The sequence below is a fragment of the Ambystoma mexicanum genome, chromosome 2p, assembly GCF_040938575.1.
Source record: "Ambystoma mexicanum isolate Mex_15411 chromosome 2p, UKY_AmexF1_1, whole genome shotgun sequence".
Classification (NCBI taxonomy): Eukaryota; Metazoa; Chordata; class Amphibia; order Caudata; family Ambystomatidae; genus Ambystoma; species Ambystoma mexicanum.
This window is the reverse complement of record NC_090923.1, coordinates 762,736,940-762,753,215: the sequence shown is the minus strand read 5'-3', so window position 1 is coordinate 762,753,215 and position 16,276 is coordinate 762,736,940. Positions and strand designations below refer to the sequence as shown.

At 42.3% G+C, this 16,276-nt stretch overlaps 1 protein-coding gene across 1 annotated transcript in view; it reads left to right on the top strand.

Moving 5' to 3' along the window:
- LOC138566765 (olfactomedin-4-like) overlaps positions 1-10,340 on the top strand; it is a 133,641-nt gene extending 123,301 nt beyond the window's left edge. The window contains exon 5 of the mRNA XM_069644410.1: positions 8,786-10,340. Coding sequence (XP_069500511.1) covers positions 8,786-9,600 — 815 coding nt within the window. The 3' untranslated portion in view covers positions 9,601-10,340. The remainder of the gene's footprint in view (positions 1-8,785) is intronic.
- Positions 10,341-16,276: the final 5,936 nt, after the last annotated feature.

Below are 16,276 nucleotides of genomic sequence, written 5' to 3'. Positions count from 1 at the left end.
GAAAGTAGCTCATCATCCAGGGCCTGACCTCGGGTCCGATGAGAAAATAGTTTTTCCAGTTCACGCTGAAAACCTGGGTAATTTCTCAGTAAAGGGTAGTCCCTAAGCACTAATGGGACAGACCAGTCTGCTGCAAGCCCTCCTAAATAGGAGAGGGCAAAAGCTTGTTCAGAAAGATGGCTGGTTTGCATATGAAATGTAGCCGACATTGATTCATGAACGCTCCAAATTTCTTGGGATGCCCAGAGAAGCGTTCCGGGGGTGCTAAAGGGATGTTGCCTGGAAGCAATACCTGAACAGGTGTGGCTACAAGTGCCACGGTAGGCTGCCCCTGTGGAACTCCACCTGGTAGGGGTGCTAGACCAGCTTGGGTCTGTAGGAGCTGTCTTGCCAAATCGTCTGTTTTGTCCCTGTTGACTACCAGTTCGCGCCTTAAGGCATTTGTCTCTGAGCGGGCTGCATGCACCTCGGCCGGTAGTTCACCTAACAATAGGGAAAGCTGGTCTACCTCAGAGGTTTCCATCGCTCAGGCAGAGGTATTGAGGATGGCTTTGTGTTCTTTCACACTCACCTGTGTCTCTGCAGGAGCGATGGATGAGCATCCCTTGACCCCGAGTCTTCACTTCCCCTGTTTCACCCGGAGGAATACCTTGATCTTTAGTAGGGTGTGCACTCCATCCTGCATTTGCAGGGGCGTGATTCACTCATGTGATTGGTGCCAATGTCTGTAGGCTGAGTTCAGATGCCAAACGCTGTTTTATGCCTTCACAGCGAGGCTGAGAGTTCAAGGCGCCAGTTTCTTCAATGGCTAGAAAGACCTCCCCACAAGTGAACGTTTTGCGGAGAATGTTGAGTGTCCAAAATTGTCCGTATTGTCTTTGCCGGTATTTTTGTGGGTGAGTAGCTCTGCGTGTAGAAGCCAGCTGCTGGTAGGTTTGTGCAACGCCTTCAATTCGAGTGTGCCTGGTAATGACTCTCCCTTTCCCTTGCAGGAGAAATTATGTGGTATTAGCGCCTCGAGTCAGGGTTCAGCACTGGGCGCAGTGAAATAAGTGTCTGCGTTGTTGGAGCGAGGGCAATGAATAATGTGTCTTGGGATTTTTGCGCTCGTGCAACTAACCTGGATTCCAGCGTTGCGGGAAGATCCGGTGAGTATGCGCAGTGTTACTGATGTGCGCGTTTTAACGCTGTTCTTTGTTCTTACAAGTGCCAGTGTAGAAGTCCCCTCTTGACTGGAGATAGCTGCGGCGTGGAGTAAGAATCAGGTAAGCTGAAGCTGAATGATCCGGAGCGGGTAAGCAGAAGTAGGATGATCCGGAGCAGGTAAGCAGAAACAGGATGATCCAGAGCAGGTAAGCAGAAGCAGGATGATCCGGAGCAGGTAAGCAGAAACAGGATGTTCCGGAGCAGGTAAGCAGATGCTGGCTGATCCAGAGCACGGTAAGTGTGTTGCTGATACAGCTCACAGTAAGCAACACAAAGCACTGGAAGAATCTTGGTTGTGGCTTCTATAGCCAGCCACACCCAAACACTAGAGAGCTCATGATTTATCATGCACTTCCTGTTTGGGAACAGGAAGTGGTAACCAGGAAGTTACTACAAACACTAGGAAGGAATGAAAGGAGGGATTTGTTATGGGTTCTTTGTGTGTCTATGCCAGGCCCGCCAAGCCTCCACCCAGCTTGCCCCAACTACCTGCCTGATACCAATGACAATAGGATGGTGGGCACCATTTTCTGTTTACAGTATGCCAGAACTGGGCAGATTGAAAATGTACAATATCTTGCACGAATAACACGAACTTGTGATATGGTTGTGTACAGTTTGATTTTTAGATTGACATCATCGGGTAAATCAGAATGATGGTTGTTGACATTAACCCCTAAATACAGATAACTGGGAAACACTTGAAGGTTTACATTATCTAGTTGCCAGTTAAGTTTTTTTGTGCATTGTTTCATAGTCCCAAACTGGATTATTTGTGTCTTTTTCGTGTTTATAGAAAGCATACTGTCACGGGCATATCTTCCCCGAATTTTCAACATATTTCGCAGCCCTGTCAGTGTTTTTGAAATCAGGACGAGATTGTCAGCGTAAAGGAGCCATTTCATAATATGGCATCCAATTTGGGAGAGTCCGTCACAGTGCCCACAAAGCCTAAACCCACATCATGAATAAAGAAATTGAAGAGAACCGAAGCAAGAATACATCCTTGCTTCAGCCCTCTCGTTGTTGTTATAGGAGCAGACAAAGTCCCATCAAGGCTCAATCTTACTTGAATTGTGGTTTGATCATGGAATTGAATTAGCCATTTTGGTATATACCAGGGACAATTGTGATCCATCCATTTTTGAAAGAGTATTTCTCTGGGGACAGAATCACAGGCCGTCCGGATATCCACGAACGCCATGAACACAGGTTGTTTTTTCTGCTGGTTTATGGCTATGATTGTATTCAAAACCATAAGGTTCTCTTAACACTTTGCCGTCCTGGGCATCTAGGTTATTTTTTCTACCTCACTCCCTCTTTTCCTCACCTGTCTCCTTACCATTTTCTTTTTTTCTCACTCACCTTGAGAGCAGCACCCTGTGGGTTAACAATACCTTCCTTTCTGATTAGCCCACTCAGGCAGAGCTAGCATGACATTGGTGAGCAGAGCTACATGTTTAAGATAGCACAGCTCATTGCCTCTGCCAACATTTTCATTGCATCCCATCCTCATCGCCACTTTGTGGGCAATGATTAATGCGCAGTAGGCAGGTTTCAGTAAGTTAGAAATTATTTATGAATTCATAGGAGAGGGGAAAAGGGTTGAGCGTCCGCTGCATTGCCTGCTACCCGACCTCTCTCTCAATTGTAATTTCCCAACCAAATGTTCCATTCAGATCGCATGCACAGATGAGCCCACATAGACTTCATACACAACAATGGTGTGCAGTAGATGAGGAGGATAATGGGAGAGATGGGAGCAAGGAGCTTGACAGAGATGTGGTCAAAGGAGATGGGTGTAACATTGGTGGGGGCGAGTAGGCTATATGGTGTGCTTGTGCTAATCATGGGGCCAATACCACAGCCTTTTTTTAGAGTTAAGGAGAATGGGAATTGTTAGCATTGTAAATTTGAAGTACAGCCAAAGTGGTGGTGCTGGGGAAGAGCCAGGGATCAGTGACAGCCCTCACAAAGAGTTTTGGGTGATCGGGATGAAAGCAGTGAGTGATGAAAGAGGTTTCGTTGCAGATGGATTGTGCAGTCCAGAGGCCCAAAGTAATGTTGGTAGGAGGCAGAGGGAGTAGGGGAGTTGGAAGAGGAATGGTTGAGGGAACGTGTACTGAATATACGAGATTAGAATTAATTATGCTTGAGATGGATGGGTGGGTTACAGTGGAGGGAGTGTGCAGGATGGGTATAAGAAGAGCAGTAGAGAGGCCTGGGGGTGAAGTGGGATATAGGAGGAGGATAGGCAGGGACCCTGTAAGAGAGGGAGAGAGTTCAGTAGAGCATGTTTTGAAGAGGTAATTTGGAATGTGGTGAGGATGGAGTTAGTGGAGGCATAACAAGAAACACATGGGCTTGATATAATTTTTATACGTAAGTTGCATGTTAGTGACCACTATCAAAGGTTCATTAAAACAGTAGCTTCACAAATCACAGTTTAAGTGGGCCAGTAATGAGAATAATCACAGTTTTAATGGGCTGGTAGCAATCGATATCACACGTTAGGTTAGTAGTAAGAAAATTCCTACGTTAAGAAGGTTGGTAGTGACCAAAAACACAGTTTAAGTAGGCTGGAAGGGAATAGAATAAGAAGTGGGACATATGTTCTTTTTTTGCCAGCAGTAGTGATACTGACGACTCCCATTGAGGGAGAGTCAATGTGGAGTGGTCCATGAGCTCAACAAAGAGGCTAAATGGATATACCCTTGGAAAAACAGCCCTACACTGAGCCACCCCAGTCCTCCCTGGTCTTTCTGCATATGGAGCGAGGCCTGGTCATGATGGCCAAGTGAGTCCCAATCTGTCTTCAAGGACACTGCAGGAGAGAGGCCAGAGCTCTGTGCACTGTGCCTCAGGCCTCCCATGTGTTGTTGAGGGTGATTACTCTAAAGGCCAGATGAATGGTGGAAGAGTTTCACCATTGGAGCTTGAGGGCAGAATACTTCCTTGAAAGGCAGGGTGTCAAGCCAGGTCACTTAGGCCAAATGCTGCCCAATTCACAATCAGTACAATTGCAGTATGCAAGACTTGAGCACTGCGTTCTAGCCCACACATGTCAAGCACAACTCTAGCTTCAAGTTGCCATGTTGGGTGAGGTGAGTTGGTGCTCCCTGATGGTGCTGGAGATGGTGTCCTCTCAACAAGATTCTTTGTTGGTTTTTTTCTTTAAAAAGAATTATGATGTGCCTTGGTGAATTGTTGCCTTTTATTGACCATGGTAGTCCTCTAAGAAGAAGAATGTGGAAAGCTTAAAAGTTAGAGCACCACTACCAACTAAGACTGGGGGAACTTTAGCCTGGCCATACTCTCATGTTCAACCAAATGCCATAACCAGGATTAAGTGGACTTTCAAATTCTCACATGAACCACGAGTAGCCCAAAATAGAACTCAAACTTGAGTTCTGGTGATGGGTCCATGTTTGGCAGGCCAATTAGAAGCAGCACATCTCTTGGGGAAATTTGGCAGGCTAATAAGAGCACTAAAATCTCTTGGCTGTTCGGTCGCCCGATTAAAAAGGCCCAGCTGACTTTCACTTTTGTTTTCTGCGTTTAGGTTGGTGAAAATAGTAGGAGCGCACAGGGTAGACTTATAATTTGTGGCTTCGAGGAGAGTTTTGTTGGACTTTGGTGGATATTGGCCAGGGTTGGTAGTCTTTTATAAGAAATCCCTAAAGGAATTCCCTACTAGCCCCAAAAGATTAAAACGTTCTTTCCCTTTTGTGTTTCTAATCCCATTTGGCTGTTTGTCTGTCCTACTAGGCCTTGTCTGACTTCTTCCATTTGGTTCCCTTGCCTTCCCTATTGAAAGGTCCCCATTTTAGTCACCACCAAGAAATATAGGAACAAAAAAGATTTCCTGGTCCCTTTGTCACAAAACGTATTTATAAAAACAAAGTTCCCCTATACTCCCGCTTGTTTGTGAAACCTAAAAATACTACCTATACTTGTATGGACCAGAGAATACTTCCTTTGTTATAGACACCTTCATTTATCCTCCCCATTCTCCTCATTACTATTAGTGGTTTCCAAAATACTGTGAAGCACCTGGACACAGATGGGTCATAACTTGTTTCTAGCTCATCATCATTTTTCTCAGAATCACTGGAATTGGTGTAGATGGGGCACTTTCCAGATCCTGCTCTACTGTGAGTTGTTTCTCATGGCTCTTCAGTGTATGTATATCTGCTCCAGAAAAAGTGATTGAACCCCCTCCACCTTCGACAATGTATACCTGGTATGTACTATCTCTTATACAAAAGGTGCTGCTGAATCCTACCTAGATGCCTTCAATTTATCATGCAGAATTCTGAATCCCAAGACACCCAGCAGCGACTGATGTAAAATGACCTATATAATCATACCTCCCCGGTTCATATAGGCCCTCGGTACATATTACCAGCCAAAATAGTTATTTCTGCTCCCACATGCAAGAAATGTTCATGTATGACACATAACGTAGTCACTGGGATTCTCTTATTCCATTCCTAACGGATGGCATGTGTGCTGCACACTCCCTTCCAGCCACTGAATGTAATTTCTTGCGGCCAAACAATTCTGAGATGTTTTCTTTACAAATAGTATTTTTCCTCATTCATTATAAGTAGTTGGCACAGTTGGCCTCAAACAGTGAATGAAATCCCCTGACTCAAAACAAGTTTTTTTTTTTTTATTTCGTCTTGTCTTTCAAAAAAATGTTGCACACTCAGTTACAGACACTCAATATATTTCTCCTGCCTACAAAGACTTTTATGAGTTTTTCTTCACAACTATTATTTTGCCTTGTCTTATAACGAAGCATTGGCACACTCAGTAACAGTCAGGAAATGTAATCTCCTGTCGCCAACAATTGCAATGTGTTTTTTCTTCACAAGAAGTATTTGCCTAATCCTTTGCACAAAGTTGGCATATACAGCTACGACCACAAAATGTAATCTCCTGCCCCCAAACAATTATGTGCAACTAGTATTTTGTCTCGTTCATCAGAAATAGTTGCCACAAGCAGTTGCAACCACTTAATGTAATCACCTACAATTCTGTGTTTTTATCTCATCACAAAGATTTAGCATAATTAGTTACAACCTCCGACTGTGAACACCTCCCATGTCCAAGCAATTCCTGGTTGTTATCCTCACCTGGCCTCAGTTGGGATGTTGTTTGGAAATCGTACCTAATAATACACATGATAGATAACTGAATACATTATGTCCATCAGTACGTATATAACGTATGTATTGTTTTATTTTTCATTTGCAGTGTAGTAATCACATTGCCATATGAACAATTCTTTGCCCTGAAGTAGGGATGGCCCTCATCATTAGGGCCATTTTTGCCAAAACCCGAGTTGGCGAATAAACCTCTGATGATAGTTGCTCAGTTTGTATGTCAACGCTTGTCAATGTGATTAAGGTCAGGAGATGGGGACCAAATAGAGGGTCTTTTCACCGACCCCTTTTTTGAAATTCAACATATGATTTTGACAATGCTTTTGCATGAACTATAAGAGACTGACATGGTAATGCAGCCCCATGTGTACGACCCATTCGGGTCGGCAGGATTTGCTCCAAGTTATTTTTGATGGAACATATTAGATACTTTGCTTTCATGTATAATTTTTGTCTAAAATTCCCTTTCGTTTTTTCTTCTTTGCTTCGCCATGTTTGGTTGTGGTAGCACTCCACAGATTGGGTCTGTTTTTTGGTTGTTTACTTGGTCGTGTGTGTTTTCTTAGGTGTTACTCTGCATAACTGTCCACCCCAATTCAGGGGTTGGTTAGAACTGTGTAGGTTCAATGAGTAAATGATTGTACCCTTGTAATTGAAAGATCTTGCTAGGTTTTTATTGTGGTTTTCCAACTGTACATTACTGACTTTTTACATGTTGTTCTTATTAAAGAGTGTAATCTACTTTTGTTTTTTGTTTGTTATATCTTTATTTAAAGTAATCTTATCTTCAAATTCAGCAGATATCCCAATTTTCCTTTTTGTGTTGCTTTGAATCCACTTAGGGGTACTGTTAAATCATTGTGGTTTTCCTCCTAACGTTGCTTGCTTATCCTCACGCCTTAGTCATTGGCAAGAAATGTCACATGCATCTGTTATGTGAGGTAGTCACTTGAATTCTCTCCTCTATTACTCCCAAAAAGATGGCATATCGTATTTAATTTTCTACCTCTTCGTCAACTAAACCTTAGTTTGTTGTTAGACTATCCCTCAACTAAACCGTATTCACATTTTTACCTCACCCTCAACTAAAGAATATTCTTCAACTCCCCCTCAAATTAATCCTATTTCAGTTGCCTAACTCCATTTCAACTAAATACTATTTTAATGTTTTAACTCTCCTTCGACTAAATCCAATTTCAATTTTTCACCTATCCCAACAACTGCTCCAGCAACCTCCTGCCTCTGCCCACAAGATTACTCTGGAATTTGAAAAACCACTTGCCCTGTTTATAGCATTTTAGATAGAACTCTCCTAACAACTTTTCTCAAACCACGGAGGAGTTTGGGAAAGATCAACTTAACTGAAATGGACTCAACAAATAGTGACAAAATGTTGCCTTCACTCCATCTCCAAATACACATGTTGAGGTACTATTTACTAGGATTGGTGCTAGAAGATAAACGCTAACAGTGTTGGAGGAAGCCTGCTCTATTGGTGGAAGCATTGGTATGATATTATTATAGAGAGAGCAGGCTTTTGCTGAGTGTAAACAACATGAGGTCATTACGGCATGTTCTTTATTAGCTATATATTGCTACTTTTTAGATTTTTATGGTAATGCTATGATTTATGTGTGCCTATTTTTGGCTATTGTACATTTATAAAGGGGTGTATAGTGCCAAAGTAGCTTGGGCTCAGGGTTTCTCATCTTATACATTTTGAAAATAGCAAATAACAAAATAATATTTCTTGGACAGTGATTTGATAAAGATGGCAAGTGTGATAGTGAGATTGAATGAGATGTATTAATCTCCCATTGTTACATGAGTCTTACTAAAAGGATATTGTAGTGGTTTCATTGACGGTAATGGATCCTCTCTCATATGAAACGATGTGCTCCTAACTGCAGAATATCTATACTAAAAAAAGTAATTTGGGTTCTTAGAAACTTTATCACGTATATATGGGCACAGAATAGTTAAAGAGGAATGATAAATAAAATCATCACTGTAACTTACTTATAAGTAAGAGCGAGAAGTTGGTTACGCAGGTGGCCAACATTTAGGGCCTGATTAATGGAACGTTTCCCTATGGGATTGCGCCATTATAAAACATTTCCATGAATCAGTCCCTTAGTCTTCGAAGATCAATACGAGAACACTAAGACATTTCAGGTGTTATTTTGTGACATGGGAATCTGCAAAAAGAGCTAGTTTTCCTGGTCTACATGGTTCTCGGGCACCTGGGCCTGGACATCTAGCAAAGACAAAAAGATATAGCTACTTGAAGTAAAGGGGAAATAATATTGAGTTATGATTGGATGAAATCATTGTGTTCCAGTGTGAATATATTGTACGAAAATATGTACATTCCTAGAAATAATAGTATCAATTTTTTTTGCCATCAGGTACCTGCAAACATGGAGGTTTTGTGAATGTCAGCAAGCCGTTTGTAGTGCAACTCAACTATAGAGGATTCACCTTCAAATATGGTGGTTGGGGAAAGGATTCTTTCATGAACAGCAGCAACAAAGACATGTATTGGATCTCTGCTTTTGACGACGGTCGGATAATGAGAATTGTCCGCTCACACCCCTCCTTAGATGACCTACTGCTATATAAAAAATACACAGACAAGACTCTTCAAGCCAACACATACTTGGGCCAAGGCAGTGGCATGATCATGTACAATAACATTCTCTACTACAATTGCTACAACTCAGGAAACCTGTGCAAGTTCAATTTGGAGACAAATACATATGAGGCCAGGGCCCTCCCTCTGGCCACGTTTAACAACCGGTTCTCCTATGCTGGGGTTGCCTGGCAAGACATTGACCTCGCAGCTGATGAATCAGGACTCTGGGTTATTTATTCCACAGAGGACAGTGTTGGGAATATCGTCATCAGTAAGCTAAATGCAAGCTCCTTGGAAGTGGAGACGACCTGGACCACCTCGCAGTATAAGCCAGGGGTCACTAACGCCTTCATGATCTGTGGTGTGCTGTATGCCACAAGAGCAGTGAACACCCGCACAGAAGAGATTTTCTTCATGTATGACACCAAGACTAGCCAGCAAGGGAAAGTGAGCATTTTCTTTGACAAGATAATGGAGGTGGTGCAGAGCCTAACCTACAACCCTAATGACCACAAGCTCTACATGTACAGTGATGGCTATGAGGTCACTTATGATGTCATCTTCAAACCAGCTGCATCCCAGAAGTGAACCATGCAGTCCACAAGCCAGCAACGCTCTGACATAACACACAGTGGCATGCATAGGTTGTAGACTATGGTAGTTGCACCACATTTGCAGTCAATCATCCAGAATTAATTTCTAATATTTGCATTGGCAGACTGAGTGATTGCTCTCGACCAGCATTATCCGCATCTACTCTGCCAATAATCGTGATCAAATAATACCTGGCAAGATGTACAAATGCATTGCTGTTGGCCTTCTTTACAGCACTATATGGTGCTATCAGCGAAAGGGTGCATGAGAAAAAATATCAGGGATTCCCCAAAAGCCAAATGATGCATCGTTGACATTAAGTTACAATAGTGAAAAACATGCAAAATGGAGCTTCCTCCAGCTCCATTCCACATCAGTCATAATGCAAGTGATAGTGCCCTTTAGTGAAATCATACTGTCCTGTAGAAGGCAAAGTATGCTTTTCCTCTGTGTACTGTTCTTCCAAATAGGGGCAGAAGTGACCTAGGATGGACCTGAAATGTTAGTGCATGTCAGCATTGAAGGATCTCTCTACATTTATGGAACCCCTAAAACACATAATTGTGTATTAGAAAATTAAATTTGATTGTGGTCTCTCCCATCATGGCTGTCTTTTGTGGTAAATTAGGGGTTGTCCTTGCTCCTCCTACTTGTAATCCATATGGACTGCTGGGGAGCACTGTCATTTTTCCAATCTGATGTGTGCAATAGCTCCTTTATAAAGGCCAGTTATCAATCACTGTTTCGAGCATGCTTCTGCCTAGAGTTTACAGGAATGATTGTTCAGCTTCACCAAGCAATGGGCTCTTGTTTCTTTCATGCAAGTAAAACATGATGTTCTCCCCGCCCTCTCCCCCATCCTTTCCTTGTCAGCCACCAGTCATGGAGATGTCCTCAGAAGCCTTCCGCCAGGCTCCACACACCTGCATTAGGACCCTCTGTAATGTTAGAGTCAGGGCCATCTTAAGCACTTTTGGGGCCCTGGGCACGGACATTTTTGGGGCCCCCCTCCACCAAACCAAAGCAATGAAGGGATCAAAAATACTCGTTGTGACCCCCACCCGTCGCGCTCACAACCTATAGGTTGCTGTCTCACAGCATAAAATGCATGTTTATTCCCTTTAAGTCCCCTTAGCTTCTTCATTCTTCCTCTAATCAGAATGATAAACAAGTAGCATTTGAAGACCAACATTACCAGTCTACAAAGAGGTTACTGTTCTAGTGCATACAGGGTAAGTTTTTTCACTAGCATCCGGGAAGGTATGCAACCTGTAGTATTAATGCAGGACTGTATGTGAAAGGTAAATGTAACCCATAATAGACAGAGAACTCACATTAGCTGCCTCACAGAACGCAAAAGTGCTCATGCAAGGATAGAGCAGACCAATTGAAAGAAATGAGAAAGCTACACATACCATAGCATGGATAGTGGATGCAGATTAGAAGCCACCAGGAAGGTGTCTTTATCCAAACAGACTGTGATTAGAAGTGGGATATGGTTTTCAAATAGAGTTAATATACAAACAGAAGATAGAAGGGAATATTTTATCTGCCTCGAGGTTCGTCCCCCCTAACAACTTGCGAAAGCTACTTAACCTGGGAACCTCGTTGCTTTTATGCTGTGCCTTAGGGAAACAGACGACTCACACCACCATGGTTCTATCACCCTTAAACATTAGGAAAAAACACCTAGCTACTCACACAAATTTCATTTGCAATACAAAAATTACTTTATTAAGACAATATGTTATGTTAAAAAATGTATTAAATTATCATCTGTAAAAAAACGTTTTAGAACACATTTGGTAGACACGCAATTTGACTACAATTCATATTTCAATTCAATAAAACACACAAACGTGCATAAAGTGCTTTCTTCCACTACACGCACATTGTATTCAATATCTCATTCATACACAAAACCCAAACCAAATAGAGTTTCCACTAGATATCAAAGGAACAAATGCCTGTGGTGTGCACTATACATATGCTCACTATTAAAGTGAAAGCAACCCTATGGCCAGTGTAACCATGAATAATTTTATGAAGATCAATCATACCATGAGAAGGAAATCGCTGTGAAGGGCTGACAATTTTGAAAGGTTTAGGGACTGGCAATTTAAGATTAAATGAGATGCCCAGGATCACACATTGGTTAAGGGGTGAAGGGATGAAGCTGGGATGTGTGCCAACTCTGCAATTTCCGCATTTGAACGCATTCTTTTCCAGTTCTTACCATGAAATAAAATAATCTCATTTTATAAAAACGGACTTGGAAAGTACACAAATCACATTACCAAAGATGACAATTTTTTAACAAAATATTATAGAAGGTGTAATGCAAAGTGGAAATAGTTCTAGCTTCATTCTCTTCATCATCAAGGGAAGTGTAGAAGTACCAGCATACCAATCAATGGGATTTAACACATTTAATCTGGGTTTGTCTTTTGTATTTTAAAGCTTTAAATACTTCAAAAATAATGGCTTGTGATATTTTCATTTATAAACGTGCATAAAAACCTGACATTTACCAAAAAGCCAACCGTTTTTTGTGGCAAACAAGCAGACCTTAAAATATGATAAGAAGAAAGCTCAAGTAATGGGCTGAACGATACCAGCAGCATGCAAGAAAGCAAACCTCACAGAAGACAGCAAAGTAATGTAAGATATATTAGATGATTTAACCAGGATCACTGTATTGTCTGCTGGCAAATCCAGTATACAAGCATGAATGCTTTTGTTCCTTAATCTTGAATTTGGATAGTTATTCACCTCTTGGACTAACAGTGTATGCCATCGTTAGAGGCAATTGCTTAGGTTTTACAACACCCCATCTGAACAAACCAATTTTCTAGACCTTCATTGTATGGAAGATATGTTAGTTTTTATAGCATTCCCTATCTGGTGCTGGAACATTTCTGATACCAGCAGATGTTGTTCTGCAAATCCAAGTACATATGCAGACAGTTTTATAAACTTCTGACATAGGAAAGGCCCAGCCAGCCTTGCTGGAATGTGATATTCTAATTTTGCATGTGAACACAGATCTCTGCAATGGGTGCTTCACACACTGAGCTAACTTCTGAACCATTGTGGCACTCAGTTTATCAATATGCATTTCTCTGTTGCCTATTGCATATGATCAACATAATTCCCACAGGAAGGAAAGAATGTTACAGAGTTGTGCTGTAAGGAACACACAAACTGTGTATACCACGGTGAAGACAGAAAGCAATACATGATGAATTGATCAAGGCAGAATGTACTTGTCAAATCTGAAAGGCAGTGGGTTTAGAGCCTCAGCGGCACCCCATAAAATATCCTGATGTGTGCTATTTAAGACTGGAAAACAATGGAATCTTACTTCTTCAGATCATGCAGCCTTGTGGAGCCCCCCTCCAAGGTGGAGGCCCTGGGCATGTGCCCCTTTTGCCCTCCCATAAAAACGTCTCTGGTTAGAGTCGCCTGATATGAAGGCCAAATTCAACGAGCCATAGAGGGTGAAAGTGGGGCTTCAGGGAGATGACTGTCTGAAGGGGAGATATTATGAGGAGGTTGAAAGGGAAAAATGAGAGCCAATGGTGAAGGGAGAATCATACAGGAGGTGGTGTCTCTAGAAATCACTACTGGGGGGGAAACCAATGGGCACAAATAGAACTGGGGTACAACCAAATCAGGGAAAACATCCAAATATGGTTTCAGTAGGCATATACTTTTCCAAGCTGCTAGTATTTACTAAAAAGGGTGTCATTATGAAAGTTCAGAATAGGTGTCAGACAAAGAAAGTTGGTTCAATGTAATACATACTGTCACAGCGTATCCAGCATGTATTAATTGCTCAAAGTTTTAATGTGCAACGTTCATATAAACACATGTTGACATTATTTGTTTCTGAGCTTAAAAACAAATTAATGAACAAATACATAGCAATGGAAGTAACTAGTATGCAATCACCACTATCCTTTCACCCCAAAAAGGTAACTTCAGGGTTCAACCGACAGTACCTTTATTACAGATCTGCCGCAATCACACGTTACAACTCCAGCATTGCAGTCCTGCGGTCATTCTTGAAGGCTCCTCTCAGTGCTGTGGAGCAGCCTTTGGGTTTACAAATAACCCATAGCAATATAACTCCTCGACTTATTACAAGTTTAACAATAATAGCCTGTTTTCATCTAGTGCTTCATGGATTATAGCTCCCTCTTAAGTGCTCTAGTAAGAGTTATTACTACACAATGTAATTGTAATTATAATGTTATATAACATTGCCTTGATTAGCACACAAGGCTGCCATTTATTGTGGAATTATGGTACGTGGTTCTGCACAAAAAGAGAGTACGGGGAGAGCTTTTTGGGCTAGAGCAAGGGGCAGCTGTGAGGCCTGTGGTGTTGATGAGTGCAGGTCGGAAGCACCCGAGTCTTGGGTGATGGCATGGCTCTCTGTGGTTTGTGTGTTATAGAGGTGTGTCTTATATTCTGAACGGAAAACCCAGCATTTATTGGATGGCAGTGCAGGGACAGCCTAAGAGCTGCTAGTGTGGAGGCAGCAGGCGGTATTCAAGGTTGCAGCTGGTCATGCAATGAGCTCTGAGCGGCTCTTCCAAGGTTCCTGTGATTGGCAGGTTGGTGGTAGCAAGCATTAAGCTGCCATGCGTATGTTGTGGTCCGTGTGTATATTGAAAATGATCAACATGATTGAAAGGTGAGTTGGTTGGTTGGGGAAGGGAGAGATGGTAGGGGCTTTTAAGGAGCCCTAAAGTGTAGGGCTACACTGAACCAGTAGTGTTCCAATCTACCATTTGACTGAACGCAGATGCCCTGTTGTGTTGCGAGGCATCAGGGTGAGTATCACTAATGTCCTTGGGTCCATATTGTGATTATTCTGGGGTGGTGTTAGTTCTTTATTTGTGATCGTGTGAAAAGGTTGGTGAGACTGACCGACTTTCTCCAAGGTGTATTTGATCTGAGTGTCATGGGCAGGCATATTGCATTTATCTGTAAGGCTGGCCTGCATGGTCCCTTCTCTATTTTGCCCAGGTTTGCGAGGTTGGTTCTCTGATCGGATGCAGTTGCCCGGGCTTAGGTATGTAAGTTGGGTATATTGGTATAGTGATCTGATGTTTGGTGTCTGTTGGGAGAGAGTTCAGCACCTTGTCAGTCCTGAGCCTTCCTTTAACAAAACATTGGTATCCAGTATTTAAGTCAAATGGTCTCAACTGAGATTTACAACTCCAAGAATGCATGAGTGTGTTAAATGAAAGTACAGGATAAGAAAAGTGGTGACCTGGCTATATGGTGTCATCTGGTTATTCCAGGGTGGGCCTAAACACATTTCCACTCAAGTTGGGCACAACATAATGTTTGAATACCAGTGGCTTATGTGAAATTAAAAAACGCAAAGATAGTTGAATTGTGGAAGTATTCCTTATAGCAATACCTGTATTGACTCCAGAGCCATATATAAATAAAACAAAAGAATGATCAGGCCACAGTCGAGGTCCCTTGCCCACTGAAAGTTGTAATATGTCTCACAATTGATGCTTCAAACGCGAGCTAAGGGTCAATTGAGGCCTTGGTGTGCACTGTATACATGACCAATATTACTTTTGAAAGGGATGAGTTGTTCAACTCTTGGCTTTTAGCACACTTTATTCTTGTACACTACTAGAAGTTTTATTTTGAGTGCATAAAACCAAGATCACAAGTATCAGAATGAAGTGTGATGATCAGAACTGCTACGCATATGAGACATTGGCCAATTTGAGGTGTTTTTACTCGATGGGTTCTACATTTTAGTCAGTTGGTCTTAATCGTTGTTTCATTCTTGTGCTTTAAATAATAGTGCTATCACTGTGAATCCGTTACAGCCCTTGGTGACCACTGTTACTTATTACCTTCATAATGACCCACAATCTGATACTCAGTCTGTGACCTCAGAAGGAGGAAGGTATGAGTCCTCCTCGGGGTGAATGAAATTCATGTCCACCTCCTGATACAGGTTTGCAGCTTTTAGTCAGGCTTGATGTGCATATAGGCAAGTGACAGCATACCTTCCATGAGAAAATGCAACACCCACAGTCCAATCATCGAATAAAGACAGCACACCTTTAAGTGAAACATTGACATTACTCACAGCTCAGCGTTAGATAGTATGCAGTCAAAGACAGTCAATTTATTGATATTGATATTTTATTTCTATTGCACTCGTACACAAGTGTTTCAGAGCGTGACAAGGCAAGGGAGGGGAGCAGGGGAGAACAAAACAGTGATCTTACTACGCCCAGTGACATTGAGAACGCGCAAGTGCATGGGAGAGGGGGAGGGGAAAAGTGCATGGAAGAGGGGAGAAGTGGAAAGTGCGAAGCAGAGGAGAAACAGATAAATAACAATAAATAAATAATAAAGGCAACAACCAGTGGTAGTGCAACCAGCAATTTGCAAGAGCTAGGTTTAAGGAAGCAGAGAGGGTAGGTCTGATAAGTGTAGGAAGAAAAGGGGGGGTTGTATGGGTACAGATAAAGACCCCAGCGCAAGGGGTGACCCCGAGGCAGTGCAGGAGGGTGGCAGGGTGAGCAGGTACCTGGGCCCGAGGACAGAGGGTGGCCAGGTGCACAGTGCCAAGAGAGAACATTTCAGCAGGGGAGAGGGGGAGTGAAGGAGAAGAAAAGAG